Source organism: Chrysemys picta, unplaced genomic scaffold (genome assembly GCF_011386835.1).
Source record: "Chrysemys picta bellii isolate R12L10 unplaced genomic scaffold, ASM1138683v2 scaf1370, whole genome shotgun sequence".
Classification (NCBI taxonomy): domain Eukaryota; kingdom Metazoa; phylum Chordata; order Testudines; family Emydidae; genus Chrysemys; species Chrysemys picta.
In genome coordinates, this window is record NW_027054076.1 from 1 (window position 1) to 17,000 (window position 17,000).

Genomic DNA, 17,000 nt, shown 5'->3' on the forward strand with positions numbered 1-17,000 from the left:
GACTCCCTCCCAGAGTCTGTGCTCAAACTTCCTCCCAGAGCCTCCACCCCAAACCACTTCCCGCCCCCAGACTCCCTCCCAGAGCCTTAGGCAGGTGTAGGGGGAGGCGGGACTTGGACCCATTCTGAGCAATGCCAAAAATTATACAAACCTGGCGCCCCTGTGTGTATCCCCAGGGGTATGCGTATCCCTGATTGAGAACCACTGCTCTAGCAGATGGGTTCCCAACCTGGGGGGCACAGCCACCCTGCCCTTTCCTTATTGCCAAATGGGACAGGGTCTTGGCTAGTTTGGAAGGGGACTCTGGGAGGGTCCTAGTATAGGAAAGGGAGTGTCCATATGGGGAAGGTTGAACGCCTACTGCTCTAGTACTTTGGGTTGTTAGAAGCTGTCACAACGAGGTCTATACTATATAGGCTTGATCCAAAACCTATTGAAGCCAATGGAAGTCTTTCCATTGATTTCAATGGTCTTTGCGTCAGGCTGCAAGCCAGAAAGTATGGTGATGGTGTCGTAATCAGGACTTGGGTGCTGTATTTATGCTGGGATGTGTTGTAGGAGGGTATCACATACGGTCACAGTCAAAGACCGAGTACTGTAACAGTCATTACTAATATTACTACATGGATCCCGCCACTGCTGATCTTTTAATGGTGACCCTTGCACCTCGGATGCCTGGGAAGTAGGTGTCTGACACCACTAAATGCACATCCTGACGTGCACGGCAGCACTCCTAGGTTGGCCACTGTAATGGTTTAACTAGTCCTCTTGCCTCCCTGTGAGTGATATGGTTTCGCAGCAGAAGCCTCATCAGCCACTGGGGCCCTGTAATAGAAAGGAGTAAAACAGAGCCCCTGAGAAGCCGGAGAGGACCTGCAACCCCCAGACAGGGCTTTCTCTGGGCTCCAGTAGTTATCAGCCCCCCGTGGAATCAGGACGAGGCCTTTTGTAAATTACACTTTTCCCTGTATGCTTCAGCTCTTTGGAGTCTATTTCAACCCAAGAGAGAGGACAGATTTCATTCTGACTGTTATGGATGGCCTGACGAATCACTGCAACAATAACTGCCAGCCAACTGCAGAGGGATTGCTGTCTGCCATGGTGAACAGCGGTGGGAGTAAGGTGGAGAAGGTATGGGGCACTGCTGCTGAGATGGACGGAAACTAGAATTCCCAGTGCTGGGAACAGTCATACGTTCAGAGAGTTTAAGGCCAGAAGGAACCATCAGATCTTCTAATCTGATTCCTGTATATTGGAAAACATAATCCCAACTATACATACAAACGGAGGGGGTCTAAATCAGCTGTTACCACTCAAGGGTGGAGTCATCATGGACAATTCTCTGAAAACATCCACTCAGTGTGCAATGGCAGTCAAAAAGGCTACCAGAATGTTAGGAAGCATTAGGAAAGGGATAGATAATAAGACAGAAAATATCATATTGCCTCTGTATAAATCCATGGGATGCCCACACCTATAAATTCATGAATGGTGTGGAGAAAGTAAATAGGGAAGTTTTATTTATCCTTTCACACACACACACACACACACACACACACACACACACACACACACACAGACACACACACACACACACACAAACCTGGGTTAATACAAACCTAAGGAAATATTTCTTCACACAACACAACTCGTAACTCATTGCCAGGGGATGTCGTGAAGGCCAAAAGTATAACCAGGTTCAAAAAAGAATTAGAGAAGTTCCTGGAGGACAGGTCCATCAATGGCTATTAGCCAAGGTGGTCAGGGGTGCAACACCGTGCACAGGGTGTCCCTACGCCTTCTGATTGAAACTGGGACTGGGTGACAGGGGATGGATCACTCGATAAATTGCCCTGTTCTGTTCATTTCTTCTGAAGCATCTGGCACCAGCAGAAGACAGGATACTGGGCTAGATGGACAATTGGTCTGACCCAGTATGGCCATTCTTATGTTACCTCTGTATTGTGCCTAGATAGGACTCATCTCCTTTGAGCCATTGATATGTGGTCTTTGCGACAATGCACCTTGTAAGGCTCTGAAATGAGCCCTGCCAATAATATAGGAAATTGTGACTTTTAGGCAAAACCTAGAGGCTAACTCTGATTCTCCAGGGATGCTGAGGTTCCCTCTTGCCCCAGCTGCAGGATGGGATGAGAGTCTTGTCCCGTCTCATCTAGTTCCCTCTCTCTCAGGCAGCAGACCTTGTGGCTGGGGTTTGCAGCCGGTTGGATTCAGTCCAGCAGCCCAGCTCCAGGACCCTGATGAAGAAGTTAGTGGCCCTGCTGGCTGGCGAGGCGGAGCATCTGGACACAGTGATCTCATGCCTTCTGGACTATTCCTTCCCTACAGACAGGTACGAAATGCCTCCACTCTTCAGGCCTCGCGTGATCCTTTGAGGCCCTATATGAGAACCTCACCACTGAGCACATTGTTTGGTCTTACTAAGGCAAAGTATAAAGCACTGACTGTTGAGGACTGAATCTCCCCCCTCTACATGGGACAAATTACCTGCCCTCTCCTCCTGATGGCTCTTCTCTTTTCAGCCACAAACCACAGCGAGCGAAATCCGCCTGTCAGAGATTCCTCTCCCCCATTCCCTGAATGTGTCTCCCCATGTGCAAGGCAGGAGCTCTCATTCCCAGTCCCCCTCTCCCGGCCCCTGGGACTTGTTAGAGATCTGCCTGTGGGAGGGGTTCTCAAAAGCACAGTCCCCCACACCTACGGTCAGTGCTCATGGGTCCTGGAGCAGGGGGTGGATTTAAGTCTGTGTTCTTGAGTTCACTATCCCTTTGCTACTCCGGCTGGCAAGCGCAGAGCTCGTTCCACTGTTCTCCTTCATCTGAACGTACAGATAGTGAGCCTAGGTGGAACGTTTGCTGTCTGAAGCACATTTGTGTTTGGGCAGGAAAAGTTGAGCAACAGTGATTATGCAAAGCGTGGTTTTATGATGGATGATCCCAAGCGGTGAGTTCCAAAAACAATCCATATCAGCAGGGCCGGCTCCAGGCACCAGCAAAACAAGCAGGTGCTTGGGGCGGCACATTTCTAGGGGCGGCATTCTGGAACCGGCCATTATAGGTGCTGACTCCGGGGCATGGGGAAAAAGTGCCCCCGCCACCCCAGCTCGCCGCCCCAGCTCGCCTCCACCTGCTTCCCTGAGCGCACCGCCGCCGCTCCGCTTCTCCCCCCTCCCTCCCAGGCTTGCCGCGCACGAAACAGCTGTTTCACACAGCAAGTCTGGGAGGGAGGAGAAGCCGAGCAGCAGGGCGTTCGGGGGAGGCGGCGGTGGTGGAGCGGAGGTGAGCTGGAGTGGGGAGCGGTTCCTCTACCCCCCTTACTTCCTGCGCCCCCCCCACCTTAGCTCACCTCCGCTCCGCCTGCTCCCCTGAATGCGCCGCCGCTCTGCTTCTCCCGCCTCCCTCCCAGGCTTGCCACCTGTGAAACAGCTGTTTTGCGCAGCAAGGCTGGGAGGGAGGGAGGAGAAGCTGAGCGGGGGGCGCTCAGGGGAGGCGGAGGTGAGCTGGAGCGGGGAGTGGTTCCTCTATCCCCCGTTACTTCCTGCGCCCCCTGACCCTAGCTCACCTCCGCTCTGCCTGCTCCCCTGAACGCGCCGCTGCTCCGCTTCTCCCCCCTCCTTCGCCTGAGAGGGAGGGGGGAGAAGCAGAGCGGCAGTGCACCCGGGGGAGCAGGCGGAGCGGAGGTGAGCTAGGGTGGGAGGTCGCGGGGGCCCCCAGGAAGCAATGGGGGGGGGGAAATGTGGCACGCCCAGGGGAGGAGGCGGGGCTGGGGATTTGGGGAAGGGGTTTGGAAGGGGTGGAGTTGGGGCGGGGCTGGGGGAGGGGGGTACGAAAAAAAAAGTGGGGGCAGCCAACATTTTTTTTGCTCGAGGCGGCAAAAATCCTAGAGCCAGCCCTGCATATCAGAGGACTCCACTGAAACCCTCCCTCACACAGTTGTTGGCTGAGCGCTGCGGAGATCTGAGCCACGCTGCTGCACGCCCGCTCCCTTTTTTTTTTAAAGGGAATTTAATGCTGGTGAAAGGTGCCCCATTGACACCCTTGGACAATGAAGACCTCAGCTGCAGCCCAGGAAGTGATGATGAAGCTTCCTCCACACTGCCCCTAACAACACTCTGAGCTCATAGCTGGAGGGGCTGCCGACTAGGCAAGAAAGGCTCATTCAGCCTCCATGTCCCGTTCAATCCCTGAACCTACCAACAAGGGCCAAGTATGGTGGTTGACTCTGTAATGTGGACAGCGTGCACTGGGCACTGGTCCGAGACCCTTAGTTCATTTCATATAGGACATCTGCTGCCAGAGAAGCTGTATTAGCCATTAGCCATCAGCCTCTCGGTATTAGCCATCAGCCAGTAACCGGTCGTGACCAATTGAGGCCAGATTCACACTGGCAGCCTTGAGCTGAAATGCTCCATATCCTGTGCCAGTGATTCTCAATCTGAGGTCCATGGAGTCCTTGTTCATGCTCCACATTGAATTGCACAAGCTCTGGGGACTGGATTGCTGGGCAGGGTGTTGGCTCCACAGGAAGATTTCTCTTACAAAGAGATTACATTGGTGAAGAGGTTTAATACCTTTTCTCCTAAGCCATCTAGTCCCTCATGTTGCCGTATTTCTGAATTTCTAGCAATGCGGCCGAGCTATGGCAGTTCCTATCTGCTGACCCGGCCCTCGGAGGACAGGTGATGGAGAACCTGGTTGTGAAGCTGCAGAGTCACCACAGCTCTGAGCACCAAGCCTCTCACACGTCTGCTGCCGTAAGTCACTGTTCGAACATCCATAGCCCCATACAGTAAAATCTATCCTATGTCTCTGTCACACGGCACACTCACCGCCAACGCACCTCCTCATGCCAGGACATGATGTTGCAGGGCTTATTCCACACTGGTGTCCCCTTGTCCAGCCTCCTGGTTCTGCAACACTCCGCAGGTTCCATGGTCTGGCCCTCTGGCCACGTCACCTCTTCCAGGGTTAACAGAAAAGTCCAATATGGGAAAACCCAACATGTAGTAGCCTCTGTGCCAGGCCCTCAGCCCCCATCTGAGCCTCATCATTCTTGGTCTCTTAGTCCTGAGGTCGGTACTTTGCCTCTTGCTGGGGAACCCAGACCTGACCTCTGCTCTGGGTTCCAGCCCACGGACCCCATGATAGGCTGCTAAGGACTGTTCCTTCAATCCCTCACCACTTCCCTGAGCTGCTCCTCCCTTTTTCCTGCTTGTTAGCAACTCCCAGGGGTCTGCAGCTTCTGCTTTTCCCGCCCTGGATTTGTGGCTCCTTGTGACTTCTTCCCACCCAACTTCTGAGGAGCTTCCTCAAAGCTGTTCCCAGCCTCCCTGGCAGCAGCTGGGCTGTGTTTCAAACAGTCCTTCTGGTTTCCCTCCATAAGATAGGAGTCCCTGCCCCCTAGCCTTCCTCCTGGAGGTGGCATTTACTTCAGGCAGTCCCTCCACCTCTCCTGCAGGCAGGACTCCCCCAGTCTCCTCCTTTATGCTGGGTTGTAAGTTAGCCAACTGTGGGGCCTTAGCCAGATTCTCCTGGTGGCCCTTTTTCCCCAGTCAGTCCTCAGGCTCAGAGGGTTCAGGCATAGGTGCTGGAACTGGGGGAACGGGGGTGCTGTAGCACCCCCTGGCTTGAAGCAGTTTCCATCATATACAGGGTTTACAGTTTGGTTCAATGGCTCTCAGCACCCCCACTACACAACGTGTTCCAGCACCCCTGGGTTCAGCCTTCTCCTGCTGGTGTTTCCTCTGCTAGGAGGGAGGAGGCAGCATGTATGCTGATCTCCTTCCTAAAGCTCATCCCGATTCACTGGGAGAGAGGGGAGTCCTGGCCCTCCCATTTTGCAAGGCTCCTTTTCCCAGGTCCTTACAGAAACATAACAGGAGTTCCTCCTGAGCACGACTTATTCCTTGGACCACTTCTTCCCTACCAGTATTTCTCAGCTCCTTACGTATATCAGACATCTCAAAATCTGACAGGGCCACGCCACGTGACAAGGATGGGCTGACCCCTAGCACCGCTACCTTTACAGGGACAGACTATCCCCTCCATTTTGGGGCTACTCCATAATGTCCTGACAAACCCTTGGGGGAGGGTTCCATTCATCGCATCCATGTTGGAGCTCTGAGAAACCCCTGTGACACTGTCTGCCCTGGTGCAGCTCAGGATAGGGTTGCAGGCTAATTCACTCAGGTGCTAATAGAAATCAAAGGAGTGTCAAAAGCTATTGTAGTGTAATCAGGCAGTTCACCTGTGTGTTTGTTTAGTTCAAAGGAAAAGTTAAAGGAAACACTTATCTTTATAACCTGTTGATTGCTATTGTATTGTGTATATCCCTGTAATTAGTTAACCCTAGATCAAAAGTGTGCGTTGGTGTTAAAAGATGAGAATGAACTTGATGTGTAAAGTGTATGAAAACTAATGAAGGATTCTTGTTTGCTATTACATTACATTGGCATCGTGTATATCCCTGTAATTAAATTACCCATCAAACACAATTGGAGCCTTGGAAATGTAAATGAAGAAGACTGCTAACTTCAAAGCAAGGGCTACTGTGTTTGACAACGGGAATTCACAGACTAAGTCTGAATTTCCTACTCATCCAAACCCACTTGGATAAAGACACTGTTCAGATTGGTTTCTGGAAAAGCTATAAAATAGATGTCAAGGAATGATCCTGTATCTCTGACTGTTTGGACTCTTACAGGGAAGATGCCAAATGCAAAATGGAGATCCCCAGAAACATCTGGGTTCCTGAAAAGACTTTTAGGAAACCAAGAGATTACTACATCTCCGCTATCATTTGGGATTTACAAATTTTGACTCACCTGTTAATGTATTTTACCTCCTTTAACCTCTCAATAACTCTCATTTATTTTTCCTAGCTAATAAATCTTTAGTTAGTTTACTAGAGAATTGGCTGCCAGTGTTGTTTTTGGTGTGAGATCCAGAGTACCAATTGACCTAGGGTAAGTGACTGACGCTTTGGGGTTGGGAGTAACCTGATGTGGTGTGATTTTTGGTTTTAATAACCTTTAATCACAAAGTTCAGTTTGTCTGGGTGGCAAGATAGGCTGGAATGTCTAAGGGGACTGTCTGTGGTAAGACTGTCCTTGGTAAAACTGGTACTGTAATCCAGGAATGCACAATTGTTACTGGCTTTGTGAAATCCAGTTATAGAATATACTACTAGTTTGGGGTGCCTGCCCTGTTTTATGGCAGTCTGATCTAAGATTGGCACTCACAGTTGTGAACCACTCCAGAGAGCGTGACAATTGCCGTAGTCAGCACAGGAGTCACATGCCACAGGTCAATTGGGCTTAAAGATCATAACCCAACACTATTTAAAGTTTAAATTTGATATGGAAAGTTTTAAGGGTTAAAGATGAGTTACAATGGGTGAATCACAATCCTCTGAGAGTCTTGACTCAAAAGAACTTGAAAAAGCATGTAAAGAAAGGGGGCTATCTGTTAAGAAGAAAGCCGCAGAACACGAACTGAGAGATTTGCTCATGGACTTTGACCAAAAAGCAGGGTCTCAGCCCCCCTAGACCCCAGATGCAGAAGAAAAGGCCCCTCTGAGGCACTTGGAAGCCAAGAAACAATGCAAGCATGAAAGAATGACGGTGGAAGTCCAAATGAGGGAGAAGAAAGATGCCGAGGAAGCTGATGAAAGAGCCACTCTTCTCTTCATTAATTTATTCTCTCCCATTCTTAGTCCCATGAGGCATTACCCCCACCCCAAGCATGCTGTCTCTGCAGCCCCTGCAGGTCAGGAAGCTCTGCGAGATCCAAAATCAAAGCTAGGTCCCCTGTGTGGCAATGCAGCCTAGTGTCACCAGACTCCACAAGGCAAAGCCTTCAACCTGCCAGTGCCCGGCTTCCCCCGCCCTGCTGCTCAGGGCAGTTTAACTCGGTTTGTTTCTCCATGAATCAGGGGAGTTTCATAGCACATAAGCAGGAAGTCCTGAGAACTGATGCAGGAGGGAGTAGGATTTCCAAGTAAGTTTGTATCTGTCTTGTTCCCTCTTCAGGCCACATGCGCCCTCTATGAGATGATCTCGGTGAGCAAGTCCAGAGATGCCATAACCCGCCTCTATCCTCAGCTGCTAATGGCTCTTCTTGTCGAAATCCATTTCAGCCTGGGACAGAGCATACCAGGGGATAAAGTCTCTGGAAGGGAAAGCAGCCGGCAGAGCCTCCACACCAGGTACTGCGCCTACTGGAAAGTCAACGGTCTAATTACATGGACAGTCATAGAGAAGTCATAGTTCTCTTCTCCAGCTCTCATGTGGCCCCTGCAGGTTTTCCATAACTCTCTAATTCTGAGGGAGTTAGCAGGCAGGGCTTAGGTTGCAAGGGTGTCTCTCAGTGGTAAATGACATACCGACCAATGCACTGCAGAGGAAGTAGAAAGACTATCCCAGCAGCTATGGGGAGAAATTAGTGGGAGCCAATTTGCCAGTGTGTCAAAGGAATGTGGGTCCGACACTAAAGGGCTGAAGTTCTCCTGTTCTGTGACATTGACATGTCCTAGTGCTGATGTGCAATTGTCTGTAGGATTTGCTCAGAACTCTTTCTCTTTCTTCATATTATTAAATTGTATTACTATAGTGCCTAGGAACCCCAGTCACGAACTTGTGCCTTCCTAAGCTCTATTTAAACCATTGGTGTGTCTTTCCACATACAAGTGAATCCGTCACTCCCTGACAGACCTACCATGAGGGGGCTCCTGGCACTCAGTCACGCTGGTGTGTTGTTTGAATCTAGCTCTGCAGTGGAGGCTATAAAGATGCTGCTTCTCTGTGTTGGCTGCCGTTCCGAGCTGACTGTTATGGAGAAGGAGCAAGGCTGGATCCTCCTACAAAGCCCCCAAGATCACCTCCGTGGGGTGAGCCTGCTGGCCAGGTAATACACAAGCGTTTTCCATGCAGTCAGTCCTGCTAGTGGGGGCAATTCCAGAATGAAACATTCCTCACTTCTGGGCTGCCATGTGGCCCCAAGCTGACCCCTCACCCCCTTGTTGCAGAATGTGCTTCTTCCCTTACTAACAAAGGTATTTCTGCTTTGTGTCACAGAGCCATGGTGCACTATGCTTGCCCTGAGACCACAAGGATGCTGCTGGACCTAGTGATCCCACTCCTCGACAGAGGTGATAAGAAACACAGGCTGACCATGATGGCCTTCTTTGTAGAAGTAAGTTTCATTAGCTGATGAGAGCAATTGGGTTAGTTAGAGGCACATCACCAGGAATGAGGTGGCTCTATAGTCCATCGCTAGGTTGTCCTCCCCATTTCCACGGGTTCTGTCTGGCTAGTTCCTATTTTCAGTTTTCAGGGATTGTCTCCTCATCTAACTCATTAAGGGATGGGGTTTAATTCTCTCCTCACCAGGAGTCCAATCCTGGGCCCATTGAGATCAATGGCAAAACTTCCACTGACTTCAGTGGGGTCAGGATTTCAACTCAGGGGTTTGATTTCTCAGTCCCAGCTTTCGCGTTATCTCAGAGCGGCTTGTTCTGCTTCACAGGGTCACCACGAGGGGTTCGGCTGCTCTTGGCAAACCCCCAGATGCACAAGAGTCCGCCATACAAATGGTCACTGAACATTTTGTTGCCCTACATGTTCTCCTGGAGGGTAGAGCAGCTCTGCTAACGCCTATGGCTGAGTCTAGTGCTAACGGCCAGGAAGTCAGTGGGAGGACTGGGTGTCACACACAAAGTGGGGCTGATGTATAGCAATGGACGGTACAACATGGAGGTTATGATGCCTCTCCACAGAACCGACACACAAAGTTCTCCGGTAAGCACCCTGCTGCTGATTCGCTCTGTGTTGTTTTCAGCTTCTGCGTTACGAAGAGGCCAAGAAGCTCCCACATCCAGACACTTTGGACCGTCTCGAGGAGTGGACAAAACACCCCAGCCCAGTTTTCCGTTCACTTGGTCTAAGAGGACTCGGCATCCTGGCAACCCAACCAGGGAAGGTGAGAGCCCAGGCTTGGTTAACTGGAAAACGACGAGGTGGCTGTGACCCAGTGGACTGAGTTCTGGGCAGGCAGTGAGGCACAGTGTTCTGAGCCCACCTCTGCTGCTGGCTTGCTGACCCTCTCGGTGCCTCCATTTCCCCAGCAGGAACGGGGATCACAACGGCCCCTCAATGCAGATCTTTCCTCGGAGAGTATTTTAGATGGGATTTTACTGCTTGGATTTCAGGTGGACATTATCACTCTCCTAGGGCTATCACACGTCCGGGTTTCCCCGGACATGTCCGGCTTTTCGCTCTTTAAATAGCCTCTGGGGGGGGATTTCTAAAAATCTAAAAATGTCCGGGATTTCCCCCCAGTCGGCTATTTATCGACCGAAAAGCGGCTGACAGGGCGGCCGAGCGCCGCTCGCATTGGGGCCTCGGCAGCCAAAGCCCCTTCCCGGCTCCCCCCATCCCCTGCAGCCTTAGCACGCCGCCCGGCAGCGCTGGGGGGTGGGGCTGTGTGCCTATGAGGGAACGCGGTGGCAGGGCTGGCAGTGGCGGCCAGAGCCCCTCTCCCGCTTCCCCCCCTCCTCCACAGCCACAGCACGCCGCTCGGCAGCACTCGGGCGGGGCGCTCCTTGGGGCATGGAGCCAGACACCTGCTCTAAGCCGAGTGGCACGGTAAGGGGGCCGGGGAGTTGGAGAAGGGGGGCAGTCAGGGGACAGGGAGCGGGGCGGGGGTTTGGATGGGTCGGGAGTTCGGGGGGGCTGTCAGGGGGGTAGGGGTGTGGAGAGGGGTTGGGACAGTCAGGGACAGGGAGCGGGGGGGTTAGATGGGTCGGGGGTTCTGGGGGGGCTGTCAGGGGGCGGGAAGTGGGAGGGAGTGGCTAGGGGGCAGGGCTACCCCCCCCCAATGGAGTGTCCTCTCTTTGAAAGTTCAGATATGGTAACCCTAATTCTCCCCCATGCAAATTACCCCAGCAGCATTCCTGTTCCTTCTTGGAGAGACCATTCCTGGTGCTGTCACAAAGGAAGACCTTGATTGGTCTAAAGACCTTAGCGAGCACACAGGGCCCTGTCTCATCGCCCCCTCCAGTGGCAAGACCCAACATTGCAGCACTGCCTCAGTTTTCCCCTCCTCGGCTTGACTTCACAAATACCTCGTTCAATAACACCCTTATTCAGGCTCATTTATTAAGACAAACAAGCCTTTGAAGGCCAAAGATAAAACCCTCAGAATCAAACCTGACAGTGTCCAACAGACTAAAAATCAGAAACAGGATCTTCTGCCATTACCACATCTCCTCTTCTGAGCTCACTCAACAAAGGTTCCACCCTGTCCTTAGTAAACATAAGAAAACTTAACTTTGGCCCCCTTCCTGGGCACCCCTTCTGCAAGCTTTTTGCCCCCAGGCTCTGCGGAGTTCTTTGTTCTCTTGGGGGAGGACTGCTTCCCAAGGCTTCCTCCCTGGAGGCCCTTTTCCCCCATCAGATTTCCCCTGCCTTCCCTCCCAGGGTACTCTAGGAGCCACTCCCCCCTGCTCCTGCTTCCCCTTCCTTCCTGACAGCCCAAAATAGTTCTCTCCTCCTCCGCTGCATCTGATTAATGCATGGAGCTGGCTGGCCCCAAAGTCTCTGGCCCTGAGAGAGGCAGAGCACTCTCTTAAAGAGTGTTTGTGACCCTGCCCCCAAATGATACTTCAATGCCTTGCACTATCAGGTCCAAGTTTCTCAAACTTTGCAGAGGGTTCAGCTCTCACCTAGGACTCCCCATGGGCCAGGTTTGATTTTTTCCCCAAGTTTCACCCTTTGGGGGATTGTCTGCATGGGAAAAGAAGGTGGCTAGAAGTTTTCGTTTGTTTGTTTGTAAGTGGAAAAACTGCCCTACAGCTCAGAGACGCAATCACCCCAGGAAAAAATCACAATTGACTGGGGAGACAGCATGGAACATTTCCATCCAAAAAGGGAATGTTTTTAGGAGCGTATCAAAAGGAGCAACTAGAATGGAAACTGTGTACCAGCCTTAACTATGGAGATTGCTGCCAGCATCTGCTATAATAATAATTAATAGCACGTAGAAAAGAGAGAAAAGCCCCGAAGCAAACCACAGCTTTGCCCACCCTACACCAGAACGACCCGGGATGGGGTTAGGATTCACTGATTGCCTCATCAGGCATCCCCATTGATTCTAAAGCACCACGCCTCCGACTGTGGAGACGGAGCTTCTCTCTGACTTGGTGCCATGGGGTAGAATAAACACAGCCCTGGCACTGTGGCGTGTACTCACTGGAGGGCTGGGAGATCTGATGAGCCCCCCGCATGTGTGTGTGTGTAGGTGGAACAAGTCAAGGCCCTGCTGCCTGCCATCCTTTGGGGCTCGGATGAGATGGATGATGGGAGTATTCTGGAGGCCATCTCAGCTGTTCAGAACCTTCTGCAGAGCCTGGATGGGAGTGAGCTCACCAGCGTGGCCAGGAAGCTAATCCCCTTACTCGATGCTGTAAGTCAGGGGCTCTTGACCTGCCCATCCCCAGCCAGACAGTGTTGTGACTCTGGAGTCGTAGTGGTGGCATATCTGACCTGATCAGTTCCGAGCCATTGCCTGGGCCTCAGGCATTGGTGACACCTTGGTCTCTCGTGTTCGCTGTGTGTGGCATGCAACCGTTTGGTCTCCTGAGGACTGATATGCTTTAATCTAACTCAAGTTAACATGCTCAATGTAGTGGTCATGGGGTGAAATGTAATGTCCTGTGCTTTGGAGTCTAGATGAATGAATGACCCTTAAATGCTATGAAACGATGAAAGTGTTGAACCCATTAAAGAAACCCTCCAAAGAGCCCTTCACTGTGGATGGAGTCAGCACTTACAGGAGGCCTCCAGGGAAATTTAGGAACCACTGTCCTAACCTGTGTTGTCTGCCCCTCCACCCAAACCTTTCTGCAAATGGGTGCCCTCTTGGTGGGCAGACCATGGAGTTATTAGTCAGACTGGCCCCTATCTGTGGTTTGCATTGTGCCGAGCTCACCCTGTAAGGAGAGTGTGAAGCTCCCTCGGTGAGATCCCCTCATGGTTGTGTGTCCATCACAGGTGAGACCCCAGGTGCGCTCTGCTGCCATCATGCTCTTTACAGAGTTGCTTAACACAGTGAAGAGGAGGCAGAAGCCCCTGCTGCAGGAGGAAGTGACCCGCAGCCTGGTCCCACTGCTCCTTCACTTACAGGACGAGGACCCTGACGTGGGCAAGGTGAGTCCCGCTGCCATGTGCTCCCTGGTGCAGCAGGCCCTGACTGCTCCAGCTCTCCTGCTAGATCTGTCTCCAGAGCCGCCTCCCAAAAGTGAAAAATCTCAGCCCTACCCGCTTACCCAAGCAAGTTCCCTGGCCTTCAATGGACACACAAGAGGAGATGTTTTATGGCTCCCAGCAGCCACTTCCTAAGTCACTGAACTGCAGCCACCATGAAGATCAAACTCCAGGAGCCTCCACTAATAGGAACAAAGAGACACCAAGGGTCAGCAGGATACCATGTGACCCCCACATTCCTTTCCCTCATTGATCATTTCAGCTGGCTTTTCACTGCAGAGTGACCACAGATTCCAGCTCTTCTCATGATGCAAACTCTCCTTGTCCCATCTTGTGTTGCAGAGGTGTCAGAAAGCCTTGGCTGGGTGTTTTCAGCTCCTGGGATGGTCTTGTCCTAAGCAGATTAACAGCAAGAAGGCTTGGCACACCCATCCCCGGGTGGTGGACAAGATCTGCCAGCACTTTGTAAGTGAACAATCGGCTTCTCGTGAGTGCTGCTTCTAGAGGTGGGACCGGAAACATGTTCCCTCACTCACTGCTCTGATTGCATGTCTAGTACTAGCATACTGCACTCTGGCTTCCTCTTAGAAGCACCCAGCTCCCCCACTCCTCCCAGTGCCTGTCAGATCTGAACAGCCAGACCTGGCCAGGAGTTCAGTACGGAGGTGAAAGCTCACAACATAAAGAATCGGTTGATGGCAAAAATGCCTTCCGAATCCTGCAGGAAACTGGATGTCCCCATTTTTCACCTTACCCCAGCCCATTGGCCACTTCTGCACCGTATTTCCTATGCTCTGCACCCTCTCTAATGTCCTCCCCAGATGAAGCCCATACAACCAGGCTTCAGTGTTCTCTAGTGCCAGGCTCCAGCCCTGCAGTGCCAGCAGCTCAGACACCAGCAATGTGTCTGGTGACACTTGTAGATGGTCGCCCCCAGGATACATGGAGATGAGAGCTGCATTCTTCCCACCCCTCCAAGCCAAGCAGCTACCTGGAGATGAAATCTCTCTTCTCCTCACCCTGCGGCCCTAGCAACAAGAAGCTTCTTTGGTTTCTATTCCTAGGTGCTGAAGCTCAAGAGCGTATCTGACATCTTGCTCCAATGTCTGGATCACCTCCAAAGCCCCCAGGCTCCAATACGACGGGCAGCAGCCATCTTTATCGGTAACCACGACTTTTCTTAAGCAACTTCTATCTGAGAGGTTGTCCCGTGTTCTGCTTGGAGGGCACTAGCAGCAAGAATTAACCCCCTGGGATCCTAATGTCTAGATTTCCTGCCCTTGAGGCAGTTGGGCTGGGGATTATATCAAAAGGCCTGGAGCAAATTACAACCCTACCCTCCAGCTCCACCGACTGGAATCCCTGTGGGACTGCAGCAATACCATAGCCATTGGCAATCAGGCTCTCTGTATCTTCCAAGACATGAGCCTCTTTGTCTTGGAGCTTGTGGACTTGTCTGATTATCCCAGGGACCACTTGAAAGCTGTTTTGCTTGTTGGAAAGACTGACATTTTTTAAAAGGTAGCCCCAGGGGAGGTGAAAACTCCTGCAAGATTCATTTCCATTGTACGTTCCAGGTTGCACTGTTCAAAGCTCAGAGCCCGCCATGGTCAGGCAAGAGAAGGAGCTGATACTTCAGTGTAAGTAGTTGCCACATGGCTGTGTTTGCATGTGGAAGGAGAGCTCATGCTCCTTGTAGAATATCAGGGTTGGAAGGGACCTCAGGAGATCACCTAATCCAACCCCCTGCTCAAAGCAGGACCAATCCCCAGATAGTGTTTGTTTGTTTTTTAAACCCCAGTTCCCTAAATAGCCCCCTCAAGGATTGAACTCACAACCCTGGGCTTAGCAGGCCAATGCTCGAACCACTGAGCTATCCCTCCCACTTGTGAACCAGTCTAGGAAAAAGTGCAACTCCCCTGCCATGCTGCTGCATTGAGTTCAATTTAGACGTGGCCAGAGGTAGCTGTTGAGAGAGCCTGGACATCAGTCCCAGCTTTGTTTTCTCTGATGTCAGGCGTCACTTCCATCTCCAGGTGCCAGAAGGTTTTACCAGGAGAATGTAAATGCCAGGCAGGTTGAGAGGCCCTGGCATGTGTCAGGGAGATGGTGCTAAGGAGATGGATGCCCCAGAATGCAGTGGAAGATGGTGCTGCCAAGGGCAGATGTCCCTGAGGACTTAAGCGGTTATCAGCTGGCGATGACACTGATAGCCCTGGTGGGTCCAGAGCATCTGGGAGGAGTTAGTTGCTGTGGAAGATCAGGGGCGGCTCCAGGCACCAGCGCAGCAAGTGCGTACCTGGGACGGCAAGCCACGGGGGGCAGTGTACCGGTCGCCGTGAGGGCGGCAGTCAGGCAGCCTTCGGCGGCATGCCTGCGGGAGGACCGCTGGTCCCGCAGCTTCGGCGGCAATTCGGCAGCAGGTACGCTGAAGGCGCGGGACCGGCAGATCACCGACAGAAACGCCGCTGAATCCGCGTGACCAGCGGACCGCCCGCAGGCATGCCACCAAAGGCCGCCTGACTGCTGTGCTTGGGGTGGCAAAAAACATAGAGCCGCCCCTGTGGAAGATACAGAGGCCCATGGTGCAGGTGCTAGGGCATGCTAATACGATATGTGTTTTGACCTGAGCTTCCTCTCTCTGTCTCAGCTCTCAGTGGCCTGCAGCAAGATCCGGATTCCTCTGTCCGTGTCAGTGTCTCACGGGCCATTCAGCAAGTTCGGGATGGTGGCAGAAACCAGTCACCTCAGACCCTAGGAGCTAGATTCAGGAACCTGTTCTGCTGCTTGACTGGCCAGGAGGAGAGGGAAAATGCTCCTGACAGAGATCTCTTGGGTGGCCCGGACCCTTCCCAAATCCACCGATGGGACTCAGGAGGGCCCTGAGTTCCCACAGAGAAGTTGGTGACTGGAGGAGGTCAGCTGAGCCACCACTCCAGCCCCGAAGCCAGTGCCTGCATGATCCTGTGGTAATTACCTGCATTGTTCCCCATGAGATGTAGGCAGCTGGGGATGAGTTTAAGTGACCCCAGTACTCAGCAGAATGATGGCGACTGGCTCCAGCTAAACAAAAAGGTGACAAGACTGTTAGTGTAAAACCAAGGGCATTTGCTCTCACGTCTCTGTCTTCCTTCCATAATGGAACGAGTTGCAAGATAGCTGGTTCATTACATCAGCCACGGCATTAATGACCTTTTCCCTTTCTTCTGATTAGCCTCCGATCTCTGATACAGTCTTTGTGACCTTGTAGGAAGAGATGGAATCTGGATGATGGGGATGGATCACTTGATAAATTGCCCTGTTCTGTTCATTCCTTCTGAAGCATCTGGCACTGGCCAGTGTCAGAAGATGGAATGCTGTGCTAGATGGACCACTGGTCTGATCCAATATGGCTGTTCATATGATCCAGGCCTCTAGTTCCCCTTGGACAGTTAAATAAAACCCTTCATCTCTCCATCCATTGACATTATATAATCTCACTCAATTGTTCACCATTGATCCGTTCCTGTGCTTGACGGGCCGAGAGCCCAACGTCGGAATAGACTTGAGGCCCCCATGTAATAGGGGGCCTGCCTTTGGGCTGCCTGCAACCCTTGATTGGTGGAATTGTCTCTCGGATGTTACGAGCCACTCAGAGAACGGCGTTCGCCGGAACATCTTGTGGCATACTCGCGACATGTCTGAAAAGCATAAGACGCCGTCTGCGGACAATGGCCCC

At 52.0% G+C, this 17,000-nt stretch overlaps 2 protein-coding genes across 2 annotated transcripts; both read left to right on the forward strand.

Annotated features, from left to right (window-relative positions):
• Positions 1-4,648: 4,648 nt before the first annotated feature.
• On the forward strand, positions 4,649-11,225 carry LOC135979901 (maestro heat-like repeat-containing protein family member 7). Its single transcript, XM_065580038.1, has 4 exons — positions 4,649-4,774; positions 8,051-8,226; positions 8,787-9,212; positions 9,858-11,225. Exons 1-3 carry the CDS (start codon positions 4,703-4,705, stop codon positions 8,926-8,928), a joined length of 390 nt encoding a protein of 129 aa, XP_065436110.1. The 5' UTR covers positions 4,649-4,702; the 3' UTR covers positions 8,929-9,212; positions 9,858-11,225.
• A 1,096-nt stretch (positions 11,226-12,321) lies between these two features.
• Positions 12,322-16,975, forward strand: LOC135979902 (maestro heat-like repeat-containing protein family member 7). Its single transcript, XM_065580039.1, has 6 exons — positions 12,322-12,482; positions 13,070-13,225; positions 13,625-13,747; positions 14,347-14,446; positions 14,860-14,922; positions 15,933-16,975. Exons 1-6 carry the CDS (start codon positions 12,369-12,371, stop codon positions 16,166-16,168), a joined length of 792 nt encoding a protein of 263 aa, XP_065436111.1. The 5' UTR covers positions 12,322-12,368; the 3' UTR covers positions 16,169-16,975.
• The last annotated feature ends 25 nt before the right edge of the window (positions 16,976-17,000 follow it).